Here is a 24,706-nt window from a genome sequence, read left to right on the forward strand (position 1 = left end):
TTTGATGAGAATTTCATCTCATATCAAAGCAAGCCATAATCACACCAATAGACATCCAACAAAAGCAATAATTCAATTGCCATCCAAGTCATCAAATTATGCACACGATCAAGTAACACCCAACAAGAGTAGTTAACCAATGAGATAAACAATAATATAACAATCCACGAAGTTTAGTATAATCAAACTCCGTAAATGTCCGTAGTATTTCTCCTAACTAGACTCCTAAGCCTTGCTCTTAGTTACTAATACACGGATCCTTCAACATGGCCAATTCCATTTCCACGAATATAAGACATTACTAAATGCATGACATGAACTTTAATTCTAGTCAAAGTACTTGGAATTACTAATTTAATAGCACCCAATTCACATGCCCTTTTTGGTTGATATATAATAACTTCATCACTGCCAGTACGTATGAATGGAAATAATTCTAGACCATAAGTGATTTATGCGTTTCAATAGGTATAAAAGCACCAATACATTAAGTCATTAAGCTTATAATTGTATATGAAAATGGTTCTTTGAAACCCAAAACATAACCATATAAAGTGGTTTAGTCACAAACTCAATATGGATGAGTAATTTAGAATTAAAACTGAGAGAAGAACGAATATTGCAAAAGTAGCAACCTCTTCCCCACAAAAACTGCAGAAAAGCAGTTTCAGTCAATCAAGATTAAACCTAATTTCGAACACCCATAACTATACCGATTGATGCAAACTTACATGGGTTTCAAAACTTATTTTGTGTACTTTAAAAGCATAAAAGATTTGTAGATAACGGGATTCTAATTTGAAAGTTATGCAAGTTACAAAATAGAGTCTAAAAAACGCTGTATTTGCTACTATCTAGTAGTCTCGAGACTCAAGTTTGAATATGATTTTGACATATCAATACTCAATGGAATTATGTGAAATTAGATGGGTTTAGATCACTAAGATGTCTAGTTTTAAACCACGTACTATACGCTCAAAAGGAATTCATAAGGACAAGGAACTCAAGAGTCAAAGTAGGCTACTTGAAACATAGTTTTTCTGCAACCTAGAACCTATACTCTTTTTATTCAAATTACATTTCTAGAATGCTTCCACACAATTTTGAATTCATGTCTATAACTTCTATTTCAATTATATTCAACAATTAACAAGAATTGACATTTTAATCCAAATTCTAGGACCAGATATTTTGATCAAAACACCCAAAGTATAAAATTAAAAGCAATACGAAAGATTGATACAAAGCAGCCATGGAAGGAATAAAGAGAGATGGGACTCGTTACCTATGCTGCAGCTTGGCAAAAGCAATCATATTTCTGTTATGATTCAGACAACATGCTTGTACACCTTTCCTCTCAGTTCCTAGTTAACATCTTAATTCCTTATTCCTCTTTGTTTCCCCTTGCATCTTCTTCCATGTTTCCTTCAACTTCTCTCAAAGATCCAGATATAGTTTCCGTCCTCGTCCCCCTTTTCTGATTTATAGTTTGGGGCAGTGGGATTCCTTGTAATCCCCCCTTCCATTTTTTCAACGCCATCTCCCCCCTTTTTTTCTTTTTCTCCTCCTCCCCCTTCCAAAAGCCTTTTTTTTTTCAATTTTTTTTTTCAGCCACATACGTGGCTTCACAGATCTTTGCTCCATAATTTGGAGCCTTCCAAATTGAAGAAAATTACTTTAAACGTTAATAATTCCTTCATTGACTCTGTTTCATGAACGGTTTGTGCCTAAGCGTTCGTGAGATCGAGTTCTATTCGAAAATATAAATTGTGACCTCGATAGGCCTACGGATTTTAAATAAACAATTTCCAAACTTCACTCTTTGTAACTAGTTTAATTAAAATCTAAATTCAAATAAATTAATATAAATTCCTAAAAAAATAATATAAAATCTCAATAATACCAATACATAGATTATAACAGTGAAATCCAGGAACGAGATTTCACAATAGGAATCTATTTCAATTGAATGTTAGACAGTGTCAAAGAATGCGAAATGCAGTTAAAAGACACATAACCCTCTAGCCAAGAGAAATCGAAGAAAATGTTCACATTCAACAAGAAAAGGCATTCTTTAAGTCATTAGAAACCGAGACCCAAAACAATTCCCAATACTTATCCTTTATTTTTTAATTCACTCTCCAAATTTATGCTTAAACATCCTAGTATTTATTTCTAGACAAACCATCCAGAACATTACCATTGCATTAGTCCCATAAAACTCTTACCTTTTTTCTCTCCATTATTGAAAAAGTTCAAATGAATCTAAACATTTTTCAAATCATTCGGCAAACTAAACGTTCAGATGATTTGAAATCATTCGTCAAACTAAACGTTCAAATGTTTAGATTTAGTTCTTGAAAGTTAAAAACGAGTGTTAAAAGATTTGAGAAATGTGGAGTGTATAAAAAAATGTGGGGTGTACGTAGAAAATATAAGGTGTATATTGGGAATGTGGGGTGCGGGGTATTATGGGGAAGTATATGAGGTGTATTAAGATAATTTTTAAGTGAAAAAACAAATATGAGATGTATTAAGTATGTAGAAATTATTCAACAATTTGTAAGATGTTAATATAATAAGACTTTTTAAGATTGAATTAAACGAGATTGAATTAAATTTCAATTGTACATTCTTAAGAAATATGTAAAATGAAAAATTTCCGATCGTTCGAATCAATTCAACATGAAAACAGCTCAAATACCGAAATTTCCTTCTCAACTTGGACCCATCTCAATATGTCCTATCAAAACTTAACATGGCCGAAGGCGTGCTTTCATTGGCGGGTCCCAGTTAAAAACCGCCGCCCTATTTTGTCCGAACCAGGACATATGGGATTGCGCGGGACAGAAGTTACGGGACAGGATAAAAAGCGGCAACTTTTGCCTCCAAAAACACATAAACCTCCATACCACGTCACCATCAGAATCCAGAAATATTCGTTTATTCCATATCTTCATATCTTCCCCTGTATATCTTCGTGCTCCAATGGCGGACGAGAACTAAAGCAATGCGTTTTCTTCCCCAATAGAAATGGCATTTTCTTCGTGCTCCTCCGTTCCTGCAGTTGCTGCGATAACGTGTTTGATTGCGGTTGTCGTGGGTTGTTATTCGCCCGTTGAGGCCCGAATTCCCACCACCTTGGACGGCCCGTTCGAGCCCCTCACCGTCCCCTTTGATCCCAGTCTGCGCGGCAACGCCGTCGATTTGCCGGATGATGATCAGCGGGTCCGTCGCCGGGTTAAAGGGTTTGAGCCCGAGCAGATTTCCGTCTCGCTATCCGCTGATTACGACTCCGTTTGGATCTCCTGGATTACAGGTTTTGATATATTTTTTTTTGGGTGCTGGTGTTTAAAGCGGTATGCTTTTTCTGGAAATGCAATTTCAGGATTTGAGAATTGGGATTTTTCATTTTTTGGGTTTGGTTAATTGGGGCTGTTTGAAACTGCTTCTGGTAGAAAGCACTTTCTGGCAATTAAAAGTGCTTCCGATAACCTTTGACATAAAAACTTGAATTCTTTTTGGATGATAGAATCGCTTTTCTGGGTTGTTGTGTTTTTAATAAAAGCACTTATGAGCAGAAGTACTTCCTATAGAAGCACTCGCATACAGGGCCCGGGTTTGTTAGTAAAAGCTTTTATGGCATTTGAGAATGGGATTTTAGTATTTTTGGGTTTGGCCAATTGAGTTTGATTTTTCATGGATTGTTGTTGCAGGGGAGTATCAGATTGGAGACAAGATAAAGCCATTGGACCCGAAAAGTGTGGCAAGCGTTGTTCGTTATGGGAAGCTGAGATATCCACCAACGCATGAAGCCACAGGGTATTCTCTGGTTTATAATCAGCTCTACCCTTTTGAAGGCCTCCAAAATTACACTTCCGGAATTATCCACCATGTTCGTCTCACAGGTTTGATTTCGTTCGCTTCTTATTTTGCTTCAAAGTTTTTTATGGAGAATTACAAAGTTGGGTTTGGCTGAAATGACTGAACGTTTAAATGCCCCAAACATAAGTTGTGATGGAGATGTGGTTCTTCTGTTAAGTTGGTGATCTAGTTGTTGTTTTGATGTAGGGTTGAAACCGAATACACTGTACTTTTATCGATGTGGGGATCCTTCTATACCTGCAATGAGCAAAATCCACCATTACAGGACCATGCCAGTTTCTGGTCCTCGGAGCTACCCGGAGAGAATAGCAGTTGTGGGAGACCTTGGCCTTACTTACAACACAACTACCACAATAAGTCACTTGACAAGTAACAATCCTGATCTTGTTCTATTGATTGGTGATGTTACTTATGCAAACCTCTACCTCACAAATGGAACTGGCTCTGACTGCTATTCTTGCTCATTTCCAAACTCTCCGATACATGAGACCTATCAGCCTCGATGGGATTACTGGGGAAGGTTAAAACATAAATTGCTTTATTTCTATCGCATGCAATGGCTGCTGTAAATTATGGCATAGAACTTGTTTTCTTATGTTGTCATTGCTGGGTAATTTGTGTAGGTATATGCAGAGTTTAGTGTCCAAGGTTCCAATAATGGTTGTTGAAGGGAACCATGAAATAGAAGAACAGGCTGAAAATAAGACTTTTGAGGCTTATAGTTCTCGGTTTGCATTCCCATCTGAAGAAAGCGGATCTTCGTCCACATTCTACTACTCATTTAATGCAGGGGGGATTCATTTTATCATGCTTGGAGCCTACACTGACTTTAGCAAATCAGGTAATTAAAGTTTGCCTAATTAGCTCATTCCTTGCCTAAATATTCGTATTTTTGCATTTCTTTTTCTTTACAAATGATTTCGTTATTGTTTCTATCCCCATTAATCAGTGATTTCTTTGCCTACAGGGAAACAATACAAGTGGCTGGAGCAAGATTTGGCTAATGTGGACAGATCCACAACTCCCTGGTTGGCAGCTACTTGGCATCCTCCCTGGTATAGTACCTACGAGGCCCATTACAGAGAGGCAGAATGTATGAGGTTGGAAATGGAAGAGCTACTGTACTCTTATGGCGTTGATATAGTGTTCAATGGACATGTAAGTAACGATAACCACCAATGATTGTCACAATCTTTGATAGGTAACAGGTTTCTTTCTTATAGCCAGAAACTATGTGGAAGAAGTGGTATAAGGGTCCTTCGACTGAGGCTTTCTTTCATACCAGTAACCAGATAGTGGTAGAAAGCTAGAAGGAACTGCAGTTTATGCTTTAAACTTTTGAGAAAACAAATTTAACATGAAATTAATTGGTACTTGGTTCCCTTATTGCTAAAACACATAACACAAACTTATTTGAAACGCTATCAGAAACAATGACCTTATCTTGAAACTCGTATCACAGCAGTACCATTTGGTTCCGATCCCAAGCATGATTTTATTAAGTTGTCCTTAGTGTCTATGAATGATGACAATTTTCCTCATTGTAACTAAATATCTTTTCGCTTTAAAATGCACTGAATGTTCTTCTGTTTTCTTGAATAAAACAATAGGTTCATGCCTACGAGCGATCGAATCGAGTTTATGATTACAACTTAGATCCCTGTGGTCCTGTATATCTCACCGTTGGTGACGGGGGTAATCGGGAGAAGATGGCAGTTCAACATGCTGACGAACCTGGTCGTTGCCCAGAGCCATCAACTACTCCTGATCAACACCTAGGTGATGGTGCCTTTTGTGCAGAGAACTTTACCTCCGGCCCAGCAGCAGGTAAATTTTGTTGGGATCGGCAACCGGATTACAGTGCTTTCAGAGAAAGCAGCTTTGGCCATGGGATCCTTGAGGTACTCCTTTTTCTGTGTTTCTGTTTGGCAAATATCCAGTCTGACAATGCATTCAATTGTCTATAAACGTTATACTTTAATTTGTATGACCCTACACTACATATGATACAACTTGAAAATGATTGATGGAAAGATGAGCATGTGCTTGACTGTCAATGTGCATAGAAAGACCACACATGGGTAAATGTTATGGAACCAGTTTAAATCATTTTTACCATTCCACTGCAATGTCAAGAGAAAATCACTTAGCACCAATATCTGTTTATACGGAGTGCGAAAATCCTGTGACTGACTTGAATACCCTTGATCGGTTATTGAGTAGCAAACATATAGATGTAGGCTAGTAGGCTACCTGGATTATACACTAAGCGTGCATTTTGATGTGCATAACTTGCAGGTGAAGAATGAGACTTGGGCTTTGTGGACATGGTACCGGAACCAGGACTCCGACAATAAAATTGGAGATCAAATTTATATAGTGAGGCAGCCTGATAAATGCCGCATCCGCCATGTGTTCGAAAGTTGGCTTGCTGACCTCTAATTCTCACTGCTGCTTGCTGGGAAAAATTTATTATTAAGATCCCAAATCAATTGACCATTCTTATCTAGATAGGAATAGGATGGAAGGTTGCAGAAAGAGTAGGAAGATGGGGTTTCACCTATGTATACACACTATATATATAAGAGGAGGGGGGTTGGGGGGGTGGGGGGTGGGGGAGGGGGCGGGGAGAGAGAGAGAGAGCAGAAGAAGAGCAACTCCGCTGTTGTTGTATGTAAATGATAAAATCTCATTTATACGTCTCCTTTGTAACTTGAATATATACTCTCTCAACCAATTTATACAACAACAAACGTGTAAGATTGGTTCCTGGAGCAATTTCGGATATCGAATTCTATTATATATTTGCAGGGGTTCCACCTCCATCTCATAGAGATTATCATCACCTGTTGTTTCTGTGAATAATGTAAATTTCTTACCAAAACATTTGTAATATTGTGCCAATTATATTATATATTTGCAGGATGCATAGCAATTTGGTGTCAGTAAAACTTTGTCTGCCGCATATTTGATCATGTTTTAACTTCGGAATTTCATGGTCTAGTTAATTTTGACGGATTTTGAAAGGCTTTTAAAACAAATTAGAATCAAACTTTCGAATTTACTACCCCAAACAAATTGCACTGCAAATTACCATAATCAGAATTCATCAGGTCATGTACGTACTACATAACATTTACTTAGGATATGAAATGGTGAGATCGATAAATTCGAAATCATCATTATATTGTTGTTCTTATTACATTAATATAGATATATGTAGCCACTATATATACCTATTAGAGTGAATACGATACCAATGCCCCACAATTTGTTGTCCTGACACAATCGACCGGATTCGCTGCGTTGTAGTCAAAACAGATGACGACGTCCAGCAGATACGCGATCCGCCCGTCATACTTGCACATAAGAAGAGGTGTTTTCCCTCCTATAGTCTGTCGAATGGCCGATTCAAGGTCGATGTAATGATATTGATATCCTGGTACAATCCCAGTTGTTTGAGAAAATAGATATTGTGCATTGTAGGTCAACCATAATCTATGAGCTTCGTGGAAGTATTGTGTCTGGGAAAATTTATTGTCCGAGCACCTGCCGTGCTTGTTGTACTCATGCGCCCAGAAATCCATATTTGTCCGTCTAATGTTGAAGCTGGGCCAGGAATTGGACAAAAGTAATTGCAGATTATGATCAGCAATCATCTGAAGCACAAAGACGAGAAGTTACAAGCATTTCAGAGAGCTGCAGGAGAAAAAAAACAAACTGAAATGAGTATATATATTCAATGTGTACCTGACTTCTGTCGAATAGGGTCCAAGCGCAGAGTATAGGTGCAGATGGATCGGTAAAGTTGCTCGGCCAGAGGCCGTGTGTCGTAAAGGTATGCCGCAGAACTGGTTGGTTTCCACAAATTCCATTCCCAAGGCAGAAGACGTATTGGAAGATATCATATGGTGTGGCAGCATTGCTCTTTCCGACATAAGTGACGAAGCAAAGAGCGATGACAACGAGAACATGTTGTGCGGAAGCGTCAAATATGAAACCAATAAACTACAACGGTAAAATATGATAAGACAAATAATCCAAATGACACAAGGATTTATACTGGTTCGGCGTAATCCTACGTCCAGTTTCGAGACGGCGAGGAAATTCCACTAATATAAAAGGAGATTACAAATAGAGTTCAACACTCAAACCCAAATCCGACATACACCCAATAGCTTTCACTCATACAAAGAACAAATGGAGAAGAAGAAACACATACCAAATCCTTCTCTCCCAAAAGCCACAAAATGTAGCAATATATCTTTGAATGAATGATTGCACAAATGGAGAACAGTAAAATAGCAGCACTCAATTTTCTTCTCTATCGGCTGCTCTCTGTTTTCTGCTATCTGCTGCCGCTGAGTTTCTGTTCTCTTTTTTCTGCTATCTGCTGCCGCTGAGTTTCTGCTCTCTTTACTGACCAAAAGGCATGAATTGCCTTATATAAGGCTGGTGCCTTTTAATTAAACCCTAGCTGCAATGTGGCTTTCAAATGGGTAACAAAAGGCCAAACCTATTTGGGCTTGAAACAAAAAACTAAAGGCCCAAGAAGTATTGAGCCACAAAATCCAACAGAACAATCTTGAAGAAGTGCATGGTTGTCAAGCAATTATCAAAAGAACAAAGGGAGGGAGGGAGGATGGGATGAGAAATAATAAGGAAAGCTAAAGAGTGAATGAAGTGTGAATTTTCAAAGAAATGAAGAGGTGTTTAAATAGTTAGAGTTGAGGTTAAGGGTAGGGTTTGGAGAAATTAATTAAGGTGAAGCTAACTAGCAAAGATGATAATAATTAAGGTCAAGTAAGTGTGAACAGATCCTGAACTAGGGAATGCCTCTTTCTTGTTATGCAAGGCTTTGCATTCTCATATGCATGCTATAAAGGGTGGTAACCGTGTAGTGGTTGATTCATCAACAACCCAATCAACCCAATTATAGCGGTTCCTCATATATCAGATTCAGACCCCAAGCAAGCTAATAGTCTCAATTTTTAGATTATAATTCTATTTCAGAAAGCCATTCAGGACCACGCTAGCTAAATATGGTTCCAATCGAATATAAACAGAAACGATTTGGACATTGTTTATGTATCTTATCTTGTAAATTGAAGTTTCAACCACTACCTTCTAGCAGTGGTAATTCTTATCTTTGAAATTTTGGAGCTCTCCTCTCCTCTTCATGGTTTCTATTCAACTTACTTATCCCGGTTGCAGATAATTAATTAACTTGTGGATTAAGTAAATAGCTATTTCAATTTGCTGCTACTCACCCTGGAGCTAGCCTTCGGACCGGGGAAATCATATTGTCCTATAGACACCCGCTTCGTCGCTGCAAGGCGACACCGCAGGGTGGATATCTGCGGGTACTCATCATTTCATTTCATGGTTGTATTGCTTCACATTTGCAGATTGTTAACACAACATGCCTTCTGTTTAGTTAATTCATTAATCAAACATGATCAAATATACAACATACAAATTGTTAGAATTGAGGTCAAGTGTAGAGTGTAGAGAAAGATTAAGTTGAAGCTAGCTAGCAAAGGTGATAATAATTAAGGTCAAGTGAGTGTGAACACATTAGGAATTAGGGAATGCATCTTTCTTGTTGCCCACGGCAATGCGTTCTCATGCTATAAAGGGTAGTAACTGTGTAGTGGACGATTCATCATCAACCCAATTATATAAAGTGGTTCATCATATATCAGATTCAAACCCTAAGCTAGCTAGTAGTCCAAATTTTAGATTATAATTCTGTTTCAAAAATCCATTCAGGACAACGCTAGCTAAAAATGGTTCCGAACGAAAAAATACAGAAACGATTTAGGCATTGCTTGCGTATCTCATCTTGTAAAAACGTACAACTTACAATACACTTAATTTCGAACATTGTATGTGTATCTCATCTTCTTCGTTGAAAGGCAACACCGCAGGGTGGATATCTGCAGGTAGCCATCATTTCGTTTCTTGGTTGTATTGCTTCATATTTGCAGATTGTTGATACCACATGCCTTTTCCGTTTAGTTAATTCATTAATCAAACATTATCAAATATACTCGTAAATTTTTATCGACTCCAAGTTTCTTAAAGACATCCATAATTTGGACAACAAAAGGATTTCATTACTTTCGATATCTACGTACACATGTACTTGTTGTTGCCTTCCGTGACCGAAACCATACTCTTCACATATACAACGGGCGAATGATTTGCTTTGCACAGTGGCAAATAATACGGTTGCGGAGGAAAAATGGGATTGATCCTTACAGCACTTTGAATGGGAAGATTTTTAAGCTTCTTAGTACGGAAGTTATAGCAGACTATGCCTCCATTTTCCTCTACTGTAAGAACCTCTTCGCTTTTCCACATTGGCAAGCCTCCATTTCCCTCTACTGTAAGAACCTCGTCGCTTTTCCACATTGCCAATGTGGAGTACAGGGGCAAGAGGGACCTTGAGAATGATGGGATCTTGGCAGCAAAGTGTTTTGTCCAAACACCACCCGCATTTTTCGGACCACCACCAGAATCATCATCCATTAGCCACATTTCAAAGGGTGGTGTATCACCATCTTCAAAGGTATTACAATTCAAGCGAAAGAGAGCGATGGATTCATTCCACACCTTAAGACGCATTTCAATACCAAATCCTTCGAAATTGTTGAACTCTACCATCTCATGTGGTAACAGTATGTCATGAAACACCTCACGACTCATGTCAAACCAAACGATCACTCGCCTAATTTTTTCTTGCTCGGGATAGGTGACATCATAGCTATCGGCAAATTCCTTTTGTTGCTCACTTCCTATCCAATAACACATCCCCTTGAAGTACACCTGAAAAGTTTCAGGCCAAAGGAAAGTAGTTTCCGTTTCTAAAGAATAAGGCTCGATCTCCCTCCAAGAATTAGTTCCTAGGGTATACACTACTACCTTGGGAGGATGAATAATCAAATGTTCTGTGCCGCCATGCAATTCTGAACCAGAAAATCCAATTTTGACAACTTTGTAATCTTTAGATTTAGGATCATAGCCTAATCCCAAAACATCGTTGAACCGATTTGTTAGTGGCATGTAAGGCATATCCAACCACCAAGGATGAGGATCCCTAAAGGATGCTTCGTCGAACCAATCTGGACTGTATGTCTCCGAAGGAAGGACCCTGAATTCCTGAATTGCCGGATTCCACAAAAGCACCTTAGTAGAATTAGGACGAGCTAGACAAATGATCCCATCACAATGACCTATAACATGAAATGATTGATCATCTCCAATCTCCAGACTCATAGAAAGAGGAATATTGACGTCCTCGATCCCAGAAAGAGTGCTACACTTGTGCACACCATCATCGTCATCATCAACAATGACATTGTCAAAAGTAAGTACTGAGAATACGGATTGAAATTTGTCCCCATTTGGGTCCTCCGTAGAAGGGACTAACATTCGCTTCAGAAGGACACGAGTGGACTGATCGTCCAGCAAGGAATGGGAGAGGTGCTTGTCGACGAACCTGGGGTCGTTGATGAGAGCATGCCACCATTTAGCGACGCACTTGAATCGCATCAGAGATTTCGGAGGCAGAGTTGACAGAATATTCACCAACAAATCTTGTCCGATTTTGGATGTTTTGTTCGTCATTTGTGCAATGTCAATTATGGACCTCACCCTTGTTCTACGATACACACAAAGACCAACACAACAAGATCAGAAGATTCCACAATTACACATTCTCTCTAATTAAGCATATTCTCAAAAGCTCATCATCATCTGGCATTGCTATTTCTTGTTTAAAAAAAAAAAAAACTCATGGATACATTCAAAAATTTAGCCCTACTGAAAATGCCAATTGAAATTCAAAAGCGAAATAAGAATTGAAGCAAAAAAAGTATCCTTCTTTCATTTAAAAAAATATATAAAAACTGAAATTGAATAATAAAAAGTTAGAAATGAGGTTACCTTGTTGTAGACTAGGCAGTAGGAAGAGGAAGAGACCGAAGCAGAAGCAGCGCTGTGAGTGAGAGGGAAAGGGGCAGACTCGGCGCAGAAAATGTATTTTCTGCGTTTTGTTCGTGCAGCTGCGTGCGATAATGCGATGGCAGAGAGGGGTTTTTATTTTGATTCTTGTGCGACCGATTTCCACACCCTCCCAAATTTACGAACTTACGCTCCCAAATTCGGCCGCGGTTTGCAGTCTTCAATTCCGTGTCTTAATTGTGTATGTTCTCTTAACTTTTTAACAGATGTCTATAAACTTAACTTTTAATTTAACGGTGCTATCTTTTCAAAAGACTAATATAACAAATAAAAAGAAATAAAAGAAAAACAAAAGGTGCCTAACTCTCCACCTACCCAATTATGCTATTTAATTGGTGTTATCACTGTTTAATTTAACGATGTTATCTTTTAAGGGGATGCTGTTGTTTTTCTTTAATTTTTAATTTTTTTTAAATGTTAACACTGTTGAATTGGTATTAAGTTGAAGCATGTGTCACTAAGTTAGAAAGAAGACATGACGAAAACACTAGTTTATGGACATTAGACTCCTGGGCCTTAATTTGTAAATCAGATTAATAGTCTCCGTGGTGATAGAGTATTCGGAGGAAAGTCTATGTAGTAAAAAGATTGCCGAGCTCTTCCAGCGGCTCTACTCCAAGCCCAGCCGTGACGCCTACTCCCTCGTTTGCAAGCGCTAGCTCGCCCTCGAGCGCCTCAGCAGCACCGCCCTTTGCATTGGCGGCCGACCGGTATATCGATAGCTTATTTGCTGGGTTCGTTGGGCAAGTGGGCAAGAAGATTCGCCTACAGTAGCTGATGCAGATTCAGAATTGTTATTCTTGGGACTCGACCCAAAGACACATCTGTTCTCGAAGTGCGTGACGTTTTGTGTGCTTGGACGAGACCCACTCTTATTTTTCAGCTTTGGTTTTCAGTATAAGTATTTTAACTTCATTTCCTCTAGTTATTTGTTTTTGTCGTTATAAATGTTTTTGGAAAAGTATTTCTGTTTTCATTTTTAAGTTGATTCGAGCTTTTGATCTATATGTTAGTACATATCTATTTTGACGTTATCTGGCCTTAAATTATTTTGTGTTTTCGACTTTATATTTTATTAAAGTATGTTTTCTACTTTTACACTGATGGGGAAAGAAAGTATGAGCCTGGGGGCACGAAAGATGGAATCATTGCAGCTGATTGCGACGGCGTGGTATTTTCCCTTTTGTGTAACCGCTCTTACCTAATATCTTCGTTACATATATGTATATTATTCTTCTTCCTATTTTCGAATATTTTCAGTCTAGTAAGTGATTTTAAATTTCGAGGACGAAATTATTTTAAGGGGGGTAGATTGTTACAACCACCCCCAAATAATTACACCATTTGTTATTTCCACCCCCAGCTGCCACGTGTCAATCATTAAACCTCCCCTCGTTTCCCTCTCTATGTCCCCTCACCCTCGTGACCTTCTTCTTCTTCGTCTCTCTCTCCCGAAGCTCTCTCAACTCTCCCTGTAGCTCTCTCTCTCAACCTCTCGCATCTCTTTCTCTCCCTGGACTTACTAGAACCTTAGCACCTTCAGGAGAGGCTTGTAGCAAGCCCAGGATCCCTCTGCCCGCGAGATCGAAGACACGGAGCAAAGCTCCGATGAGCTTTCTTCCTTTTTAAGTGGGGGTAAGTCTCGAATCCCTCATTCTCGTACCTAGCTTAATGTTTGGTTATGATTTAGAAGCTTGAACCTTCTATTTTTACGTAGATTTTGCTTCGGAAATCATTGTGGGTGAGCACACCCATTTTCCGGCGAACCCATGGACTTTGGAGGCTTTTCCGGTCACCTCCGACCGAGTTACGGTGTTTGGAAGGTAGAAATCTCTCTCTATCTCTTGGTTCTTCATGTTTGTACCTAGATCGGAGCTCGAAGCTTTCGTTTTCAAGTGACCGGAGCTGTAGCAGCTCCGGCCTTCTCTCTCGGCAAACCAGGCCATCCGGCCTTTCCCATTTCCTCCCCTCGGGCCTTAGGCCCGTGTTGTCTTAAGCCCAAAACCCTAGCCCCCTTTAGTTTTTTTTAAGCTTTGTTAATTGGTTTTTAAAACCCAAAAATGGCTCGGGCCTTATATAATTTGGCCTTGGGCAGGTTATATATTAAAGGGCTTAAAGCCCTGTCCTTTTTAATAAGGCCTTAAGGCCTTTGTGTTTTGGTGGTGTGTGTGTGTTTGTGGAGTGTATATGTTTGGGCTTAAGCCCAAACCCCAATTCTCACCTTAATACCCTTTTAACCCAAAAACCCTAGGTTTCTAAAACCCGTTTAAAACCCTAAACTCATCCAATCCCAAATCCCCTATTTTATTTAATTCAAACCCAATCTTTTAGAAAATCCTTTTATTTATCTATTACATTTTTGTGCTTAGGTAAAGTTGCTAGTGGAGAAATTCTATATCCTTATTCGTGCGATTCTTCTGCTAAAGAATATTTGTGAGTGGACCCTTTCTAAAATTACATGATTTTATAATTTAATTGCATAAATGATTAGCATGCCTACGGATTTACGAACTGATTTATGTTAAGCCTGTTTTTGGAATTTATTGATTTCGTCTCGTGTTTTGGTGAGGAAATAAATTGCTAGCCTAGTTTGAGCTATATTTTAATATATCGTATTTTCTATAAAAACCATGAACTGGTAGACTATTCGATGGATGACGATAGGATGATAGAACATGTTTTAGAAACCCCTCTTTATAGTATAGACAATGGATGACTTTATACTATGAAGTGGTTATTTATGAGAGGCGTAACTATTTGTGCGTACCTAGTAGACACTATGCCGTCTGGGGCGAGGAACTGGTGTTGGCATTTAGGCCAGGAGAAATAATCCCTAGCTACCGGCTGAGGGACATGGAGCAAGCATTGGGCCGGGAGTTGGTAATCTCTGGCTACGGGCGCAGAGACCACGGAACAGGTATTGGGTCGGGAGTTATATTTATTTAGTGATCTTTCTAGCAGCACACCGCGTTTACGAGATGATTTATGATGCGTTTACTGTTTTGATTTCTGCGATGATATTCCGCGATGTGATTTTTGAGATATTTGGCATGCTAGGATTTTTATTAAATTCATCACTTATTATGCTAGTAGTTTTCATTTATATAAACTTTGGGGGTTAGTATGTTTATAACTATTTTATTATTATTGTATATATAAACTTGGTCCACTCACCTTTGTTTTGCGCCCCCATTCAGGACTTAGGATCAAGGTACCTAATCCCGGCGTGAAGGCACTTCCCCAGCAGCATCTTCGGATCCTCTCGAATGTAGGACTCACTCCTTTATTCATTAAATTTTATCTTAATTCTTCTTAGTGATTAGGTTTAGTTGTATGCTCTGAGCATGTTCCTAAACCTTTTAACTCTTAGTATTTTAAATTTCTAACCCGTATTTATTTCTTATTCTTAGCTTTTGTATCAATTAATGGCTTTCGTCACCCTCGGGTGTCGGCCATCACGTGTCTATCCTGGTATTCGGGGAATATCAGGGTCGGGGCGTGTCAAATTCGGCTGTAGTTTGCTGTCGCCAATTCAGTGTCTCATTTGTGTTTGCTCTCTAACTTTTTAACAGCGGTCTATAAACTTAACTTTTAATTTAACAGTGCTATCTTTTCAAAAGACTAATATAACAAATAAAAAGAAATAAAAGAAAAACAAAAGGTGCCTAACTCTCCAACTACCCAATTACACTATTTAATTGGTGTTATCACTGTTTAATTTAACGGTGTTGAAGCATGTGTCACTAAGTTAGAAAGAAGACATGGCGAAGACACTAGTTTATGGACATCAGACTCCTGGCCCTCAATTTGTAAATCAGATTAATAGTCTCCGTGGTGATAGAGTATTCGGAGGATAGTTTATGTAGATCGTTGAGGTCTTCCGGCGGCTCGACTCCAAGCCCAGCTGTGATGCATGCTCCCTCGTCTGCAAGCGCTAGCTCGCCCTCAAGCGCCTCAGCAGCACCGCCCTCTGCATTGGCGCCACCGGCAGCTCAGACCTCGTCGTCGGCCTCTTCACTACTAATTCCGCAACGTCCGCGCCGTTTACCTTGACGAGCACCTTAACCTTTCGTCGATGAGGCTGCATTTTGTTTGAGAAAATGAATTTCATTGATTAAGAGAATAAAATTACAATGTTGTGGTATGTGTATATATATATACACACACACTCTCACATAACTTTAACCTTCTAAACACCTTGCGACCTATACAACAATCTCAACTAATTACTAATCTAATACAACAACCAAAACAAACAAACTAGCTCTAAGTTTTATCACCAATTGAATCTTTAACAATACTATCCAAAACATCCCCCTTCAAACTAAACTGAGGAGTTCAAAGGGACAGTTTGGATCTTAAGAGCTGAAACCGGTCTTTGGAAAGAGATTTTGTGCATATATATGAAATTTGATTTTGAGTGCAGATAAAATGGACTGAGATGGCCTTCGATAACAACTTTTCTTGAATGTTGTGGTAGTTGATCTCTACATGCTTTGTTCTAGCATGAAACAAAGGATTTTTGGCAAGAGAGATAGTTGATTGATTATCACACTAGAGTTGAGGAGTACATGTGTAACAACCCGTCCTAAATTTTTACGGAACGGAAGGGTAATGTTGTAATTTCATTTTGGGTTGGGATATTGGTTTAAAATATTATTTTTGAGGGCCTTAATAGGTGTGCCCAAGGGGCCCACCTATGGAGTTTGTTCGCGACCCTCTCCCTTGTCTCTCTCTCTCTATCTCTCTTTCTTCCCTCCTATGAGTCTCACTATCTTTTTCACTTTATCTCTATCACTCTTACTTCTCTCCCTTCTCTCTCAGCAAGTATCGAAGGGTGCCATGGGGGAAAGCACCACCAGAGAAACCACCCATTTCACCCTATAGACCTTATGAGCTCGAACTCGAGCCCTGTTACGTAGGAAAAACCGAGCCGTGAGACTCTAACTCCAAGCTTCGACGAGAACAAAGTTCCCCGACGCGACTTTGAATGATTTTGTAACTTTTTTGGTTTGGGTAAGCCTCAAAACACTCCAAATGCTTATCTTTTCGTCCCTATAGTTCTTTTCTAACCACGTTGTTATGTTTTGGACATCAAAATACGAAGAAACACCTCGGAGGACTATGTTCAATGGTTGTGTGCTTATCTAGTGGTCACTATACCGCCACGGGTGAGGATTATAGCTGTTGGCTGCTGGCTAAGAGAAATAATCTCTGGCTACCAGTGCATAGACATAAAAGCAGGCATTGGGTCAGGAGATATTATTATTGGATACCACTATGTATCACACTATATATGAGATATGTTTTATGAAGGTTTTATGACATGCTACGGTTTTCGGAAAACCTATTACATATTATACTATTGAATTTCCATAAAACTTTGGTGGTTAGTATGTTGATAAAAGTTTTAGTAAGTGTGTGTGTATATATATATATCAACTTGGTCCACCCATGTTTGTTTTGTGCCCCATCAGGACTTAGAATCGCGGCGTACAATCTCGACGTCAAGGCATTTCCGCTTCGGCAGCTTCGAGTCCTCTTAGTGTAGAACCCATTCCTTTGCTCCTTCAATGTTATATTATTTTCTTTTTAGTGTTTTAGATTAGTTGTATGCTCCGAACACGTTCATCATTTGCATATTAAATATAATTAAATTTATAAGTCTTATATATTTCGGGTTCTCATGCATTCTAATATGGCTTTGTCACCTTCAGGTATCGGCCAGCACGTTCCTACCCTGATGTTTGGGGAATATCAAGGTCGGGCATGTCAACATGGAAGATGGAAACCAATATCAACAAGTAACTGACATATCCATGTAATTTCGTCTATAGTATTAGCTAAAGATCGATACTCTGCCTCTGTTGAAGAACGAACCACTGTTGATTGCTTCTTAGCATTCCAACTGATGATAGATGAACCCAGAAAAATACAATAAGCGCTAGTTGATCTTCGATGAAGTGTGCAACCTGCCCAGTCAGCATCTGATAAGGCTTTGAGAGATGGAATAGAGACAGATTTTGTAAACCAAAGACCAATGTCAATGGAACCCTTAAGATATCGAATGATCCTTTTGATAGCTTGAAAATGAGACTGCCTTAGACTATCCATGAATTGACTGTAAATGATAAATTTGGCCGAGTCCAAGTAAGATATTGTAATGAACCAACCAAAGGTCGATATCTGCAGGATTATCAAGCAATGGAGAAGAAAGATCCATCTTGGATGTACTGAGTGGGGTAGCACATGGTTTTGCTCCAGCCATGTTAGCCTTCTTTAATAGATCCAAGATATACTTTGTTTGTGAAATGAAGATGCCTTTGGAGGATCGCTTGACTTCAATTCCCAGAAAATAATGAAGTGCACCAAGGTCTTTAATAAGAAAGAGATAGCTAAGTTGAGAAATAACATGCTTGCAAGCTGCTGCAGATGGCCCTGTGACAGTAATGTCATCAACATATATCAGAACAAAGACCATAAGATCCCTTTTGACAAACAATGAATGATCTAATTTGGAACCAGTGAAGCCAAAAGTGTGTAATGCTCCATGGAGTTTTTCATACAAGGCTCGGGGAGCCTGTTTAAGACCATATAGGGATTTATGCAATTGACAAACATGAGTAGGATGAATAACATCTTCAAAACCAGGCGGCTGTTGCATATAAACAGATTCAGACAATGTCTTACGCAGAAAAGCATTGCTTTCATCTAGTTAATTGAGACTCCAATCAAATTGGGCAGCAAGAGTGAGTAGGAGTCGAATTGTCACAGGCTGGGCTACTGGACTAAAAGTCTCAGTATAATCAAGTCATTCTTGCTGATGAAAACCTTTGGCAACTAAGCAAGCTTTGTACCTATCTATGGTACCATCAGGTTTTCTTTTAATCCTGAAAACCCACTTACATCCTACAATGTTTTGATGAGCAGTTTTGGGTACTAAGGACCAAGTACCATTTTGTTGTAAGGCAAGAAACTCCTCCTGCATTGCCTTAACCCAATGTGGATATTTGGAAGCTTGGAGATATGTAGTGGGAACAAATTCATTGGAAAGATAAGAAAGGAGAGGATGTTTGGTTGCAGAAAAGGCTTTTGGTTTGTAAATACCAGATTTGGACCTGGTTTGCATAAGGTGAGTATTAGTATGAACCGAGTGAGATGTAGGTATAAGAGATATAGGTATAAAGGTTGTTGGAGAATATAGGAGATGAAGATGATGGTATAGGGGAATAGATCTGTGGTTAAGTGAATGTGAGGTGCATGGGAATGGTATTGAGAGATGAAGCTGCTACTGAGGAAATAGAGCACTGTGAAGCTGCAATAGTGTGAAAGGGAAAATTGCCTTTATCAAAGATCACATTTCGTGAGATGTATAACTTGTTGGTAGTGAGATCCAAACATTTGTAACCTTTGTGGTTGAGGCTGTAACCAAGGAATACACAGAGCTTGCTTTTGGGATCCAATTTAGACTCATAGTAAGGTTGCAACCATGGAAAACAACTACCCCCAAAAACCTTCAAGGTGGCATAGTTAGGTGATATGTGGAAGAGACGTTCCTATGGAGACAATCTGGATACAGTAGGTAATTTGTTTATGAGAAACACAGCAGTGGAAAAAACATGATCCCAATAGGTGTGAGGGACCTTAGAAACTGTTAAAAGTGTTCTGGCAGTCTCAACTATGTATATGTGCTTAGGTTCAGCACAACTATTCTGTTGAGGGGTGTATAGATAACTTAGTCAATGATTGATACCATTCTCAATAAAGAAATTAGAGCATTGAGTGCTAAGATATTCCCCACCATAATATGATCTAAGAGCAACAATTTTAGTATGCAGCAAGTTCTCAACAAGACTTTTGAACTTAACAAAAGTAGGAAACACATCAGATTTATATTGCAAAGACAAAGCCAACAATATTTTGTAAAATCATCTACAAATATGACATAGTATCTGAAATTGTTCGCAGAAATGATAGATGTTTGCCCCCAAACATCTGTGTGAAGTAGCTCCAAAGGTTTACTGGTATGAAAAGTATCTGAAATTGTTCATAGAAGTGACAGATGTTGGCCCCCAAACATTTGTGTGAAGTAGCTTCAAAGGCTTACTGGTATGACAAGTTACATAAGCAAATGGCAATCTAGAACTTTTGCTTAAGGCACAACCATTACAGAAAGACTTATTGGAACCACTAGAAAAAGAAATAAAAGACTTAGTAACCAACTTATTGCGAATCTTCACCAAATGATGGCCAAGTCTTTGGTGCCAAATATTTTTGGATGTGTTAACAGAAGCAGCAAACACATTGTGATTATGGATCACAAAACTGGAAGGCTGTGGTTGAAATGGATAGAAGCCATCTCTCACAGGACCTTTAAAGAGCATCTTCCCCGAAGAAATATCCTTCACAGTGAAATGAAAATGATAAAGATGCATAGAACACCAATTGTCAACAAGAAACGGATTTGCAGAAAGCAAATTTTGTTTCAAATCAGGAACATGTAACATATTTAGAAGTTGAAAATTATGATGAGGAGTATTTAATGTAGAAAAACTAGAGTGGAGAATAGGCAAACCTTTAAAGAGTGTTGTAAGAATTGGTCATGTGAATACTAGCACCGGAGTCAACAATCCAAGTAGGTTGAGGAGAATGTGTGCTTGCAGCCATAGCAGAATGAGAAACATTGCTGGAATAATGTGGATTCATGCGCTGGGGACACTCGATTGCATCATGTTCAAACTAGCGACAAATTTGGCATGGAATCCTCATTCCTGAGAAATTGAAGGATGATCAACCACCACGGTTGTAGTGCTGAGAATTGTTGCGATAAGAATTTGGACAATTGTTGTTAGAACGGAAGTTGCTTCGTCCCTGAAAGTTTCTAGGGTTGGAGAAACCACGATCGCCACCACGACCTTGAGAGAAATTATGATCACCACCACGACCTGGAGGATTATGTTAAGCAACAAAAGCCTGAGAAGGCGAAGTAGGAAGAACGCCGGCGGTGGAGTTGTATGCCTGAATTGACATTGTCGAAGTAGTTTTCTTCCGATTTGTTAGCTGAATCTCTTTATTGAGAAGGAGACCATGCAGCATCAAGTGTGGTGGAACCAAGTCAGAATTGTATCGCATCAACAAAAGATTCGTACTCTGGTGGTAACTCATGATGTGTGACAGAGGTTAATTCAGAATCCTCAACTGGAGCACCGACACTAGCAAAAGCATCAGTGATCTCTTCAATTTGTTGAAGATATTGGGCAGCTGTGGAATCACCATTCGAAATGCTGTGCAGACATGATCAGAGCTCGTGGATGTACAATTGAGACGTCGTCGCAAGGCGTGACTCCAATCTTGCCTAAAGCTCTCTGGATGTAGTAACTCTAACAGTGTAAGGATGATCGATTTAGAGAATGTGGAATTGATCCAAATGAGGATGTTCTTATCGTTCTCGAACCAATAAACATATGCCGGATTCAGAATTTGATTTCCAACAGCATCAGGGATGAATTAAGATGGAGGAGGCATCGATCCATCAAGAATTCTAGTGAGATTATAGTGAAGGAAGATCGGAGCAAACAATGCACTCAAGGTGAGATAATTGGTCGGAGTCAGCTTGATCGGCACCATGGATCCGATATTCTGGATCGTGATTGAAGGTGTGGAAAGAGTATAACTCGAATTTGAAAAAGGATTACGATGAATTTGTGTTGCCAATTTCCAAACTCTCCGATACATGAGACCTATCAGCCTCGATGGGATTACTGGGGAAAGTTAAAATATAAATTGCTTTATTTCTATCGCAGGCAATGGCTGTTGTAAATTATGGCATAGAACTTATTTTCTTATGTTGTCATTGCTGGGTAATTTGTGTAGGTATATGCAGAGTTTAGTGTCCAAAGTTCCAATAATGGTTGTTGAAGGGAACCATGAAATAGAAGAACAGACTGAAAATAAGACTTTTGAGGCTTATAGTTCTCGGTTTGCATTCCAATATGAAGAAAGCGGATCTTCGTCCACATTCTACTACTCATTTAATGCAGGGGGGATTCATTTTATCATGCTTGGAGCCTACACCGACTTTAGCAAATCAGGTAATTAAAGTTTGCCTAATTTTTGAGCTCATTCCTTGCCTAAATATTCGTATTTTTGCATTTCTTTTTCTTTACAAATGGTTTCGTTATTGTTTCTATCCCCATTAATCAGTGATTTCTTTGCCTACAGGGAAACAATACAAGTGGCTGGAGCAAGATTTGGCTAATGTGGACATATCTGTTAAAAGTTAATGCTTTACTGAAACTGATTCTGTGTAAAAGGGCTGACTGTTGCCTTTATCAGTCGACCCATTCTCTTTATCAGTCGACCCAATTACTTCAGTCGGCTTATGTATTGAGCCATATATATCAGAAATATCTGAATGAAAATATCAGATCTCAGTTTTAAGTAAAAAGCATCAACCCTCTGTTTCCAAAAAAGCTCTGTGCACTCTGTTTCTTTGATTTTCAATCTTTATCATTTTATTCAAGTTTTATTAATGATGAAAGATTGTCTAAATACCAACATGGTATCAGAGCCAATCTGATCAAAGAGTGGGGCATTTTTTTTTATTCTCATAAAAGGGGAAAATTCCAAGTGAAACCCTAGAATCAAAATTTTTCAAATTCATGGCTGGTTCAAGCAGCAGTGGTGAGATTCGAACTCCTATCTTCAGTGGAGTAAACTACGACTTCTGGAGGACAAAGTTGAGAACAATTTTTGTATCTCATGATTTGTGGAGCTTGATTGAAGATGGCTATGTTGTACCTCCAAGCAATGTGGTTTTGACAGAGACTCAAACAAGGGAGTTGAAGGTAAACATCAAGAGAGATGCAAAAGCTTTTGGGGTCATCCAAAATGCTATCTCAGATGAAATTTTTCCGAGAATCTCAAATGAGACAAGTGCCAAATCAGCTTGGGATGTGCTGGAGAAAGTCTACAGAGGTTCTACTAAGGTAAGGGCTGTCAAACTTCAATCTTTGAGAAGAGATTTTGAGTATATAAGAATGAAAGATGATGAATTGCTAGATGATTACCTGAGTAGATTGTCTGAGATTATTAATCAAATGAAAAGCTATGGTGAAATCTTGTCTGATGAGAGAATAGTTCAGAAGTATCTAATTAGCTTGCCAAGAAAGTATGACAACATAGTTTCAATCATAGAGGAGACTAAGGATTTGTCAACTTTGAGTGTTGAAGAATTGATTGGTTCTCTCAAAGGTTTTGCTCAAAGATTATCTAGGCATGACAACAATGATGTAGAAAATGCTTTCCAAACACTTACAGTGAATCCAAAAACTCAAGCTAGTTCAAGTCAAAGCAAAGCCAACTCCAACAAGAATTGGAAAGGCAAAAACAAAGCGTGGGAAGGAAAGGGTAATTTTGAAGACAAGAAAAAGGTTGAGAAGAGTTTGTATGTTTCGAAGTGCAAAATTTGTGACAAAGCTCATTCCGGTGAATGTTGGTTCAAAGGAAAAGTGAAATGCCACAAGTGTAGCAAATTCGGGCATATGCAAAAGGATTGTACCTACAAAGATAATCAGCTAGCTCACTACACCAAAGCAGAAGATGAAGAGACCAATATGTTTTATGTTGGTCATGATACAACCGTCCAAGAAGAAGCTAAAGTTTGGTTTGTGGACAGCGGCTGTAGCAATCATATGACGGCGAATAAGAACATTCTCCATAATGTTGACACTACAAACCTAACCCGAGTGAAGATGGGAAATGGGCAGCTAGTCGATACATTGGGAAGAGGTACTATTGCCGTGCATACGAAGAATGGAAAGATGTTCATCAAGGATGTCATGTTAGTTCCTGATTTGAAGCAAAATTTGCTAAGTCTTGGACAACTCATTGAGCATGGCTACTACTTATATTTTGGAGACAATACTTGCAAGATATATGATAGGAGGAATCGTCAACAACTCGTGGCTAAGATTGAGATGAGGAAGAGTAGAAGTTTTCCTCTCACAATTGAGTATGCAACTCAATCTGCATTCAAGATGGAAGTGCAAGAAGATTCAAAGCTATGGCATAAAAGGCTTGGCCACTTGAATTTTCAAAGTCTCAAGAAGCTACAAGAAAAAGAAATGGTGCATGGGTTGCCGAGTATCCAAGAAAATGAAGAAATCTGTGAAGGGTGGGTGTGCACTTAGGAAGCATCATAGAGATTCATTTCCACATGGTAAAGCTTGGAGAGCAAAAGTTCCATTGGAATTGATTCATACAGATGTTTGTGGACCCATGAAGACCTCTACTCAAGTGGGAAACAAGTATTTCCTAATCTTCGTGGATGATTATTCCAGAATGACTTGGGTATACTTTCTAAGACAGAAATAAGAAGTGTTCTCAATCTTCAAGAAGTTTCAAGCTATGGTTGAGCGACAATCTGGGTATCTAATCAAAGTTCTTAGAAGTGACAGAGGAGGAGAGTATACATCCATAGAATTTGATAAGTTTTGTCAAGATATTGGCTTGGAAAGACAACTTACTGTCAGCTACACTCCACAACAAAATGGAGTAGCTGAGAGAAATAAACAGAACCATAGTCGAAATGGCTAAGGCAATGTTACATGACAAGGGAATACCTCAATATTTGTGGGGTGAGGCAGTTAATACAGCGGTCTACTTGATGAATAGGTATCCAACAGTGGCAGTTGAAGATAAGACACCATTTGAGGCATGGAGTGGAAGAAAGCCTTCCGTGAATCATTTGAGAGTGTTTGGGTCAATCTGCTTTGCTTATGTTCCGAAAGAA

At 38.9% G+C, this 24,706-nt stretch overlaps 2 protein-coding genes across 2 annotated transcripts; one reads left to right on the forward strand and one right to left on the reverse strand.

Moving 5' to 3' along the window:
- The first annotated feature begins 2,847 nt into the window (after positions 1–2,847).
- On the forward strand, positions 2,848–6,663 carry LOC103422198 (purple acid phosphatase 15-like). The gene is made up of 7 exons (XM_070805741.1): positions 2,848–3,319; positions 3,717–3,908; positions 4,072–4,405; positions 4,509–4,726; positions 4,853–5,043; positions 5,496–5,786; positions 6,184–6,663. The coding sequence occupies exons 1-7, from the start codon at positions 3,034–3,036 to the stop codon at positions 6,325–6,327; spliced, it is 1,656 nt and encodes a 551-aa protein (XP_070661842.1). The 5' UTR covers positions 2,848–3,033; the 3' UTR covers positions 6,328–6,663.
- A 3,319-nt stretch (positions 6,664–9,982) lies between these two features.
- LOC114827676 (F-box/kelch-repeat protein At3g06240-like) lies at positions 9,983–11,976 on the reverse strand. The gene is made up of 2 exons (XM_070807167.1): positions 11,836–11,976; positions 9,983–11,551 (listed from the first exon to the last, which is right to left on the reverse strand). The coding sequence occupies exon 2, from the start codon at positions 11,515–11,517 to the stop codon at positions 10,018–10,020; it is 1,500 nt and encodes a 499-aa protein (XP_070663268.1). The 5' UTR covers positions 11,518–11,551; positions 11,836–11,976; the 3' UTR covers positions 9,983–10,017.
- Positions 11,977–24,706: the final 12,730 nt, after the last annotated feature.

This window comes from Malus domestica, chromosome 10 (genome assembly GCF_042453785.1).
Source record: "Malus domestica chromosome 10, GDT2T_hap1".
Taxonomy (NCBI): domain Eukaryota; kingdom Viridiplantae; phylum Streptophyta; class Magnoliopsida; order Rosales; family Rosaceae; genus Malus; species Malus domestica.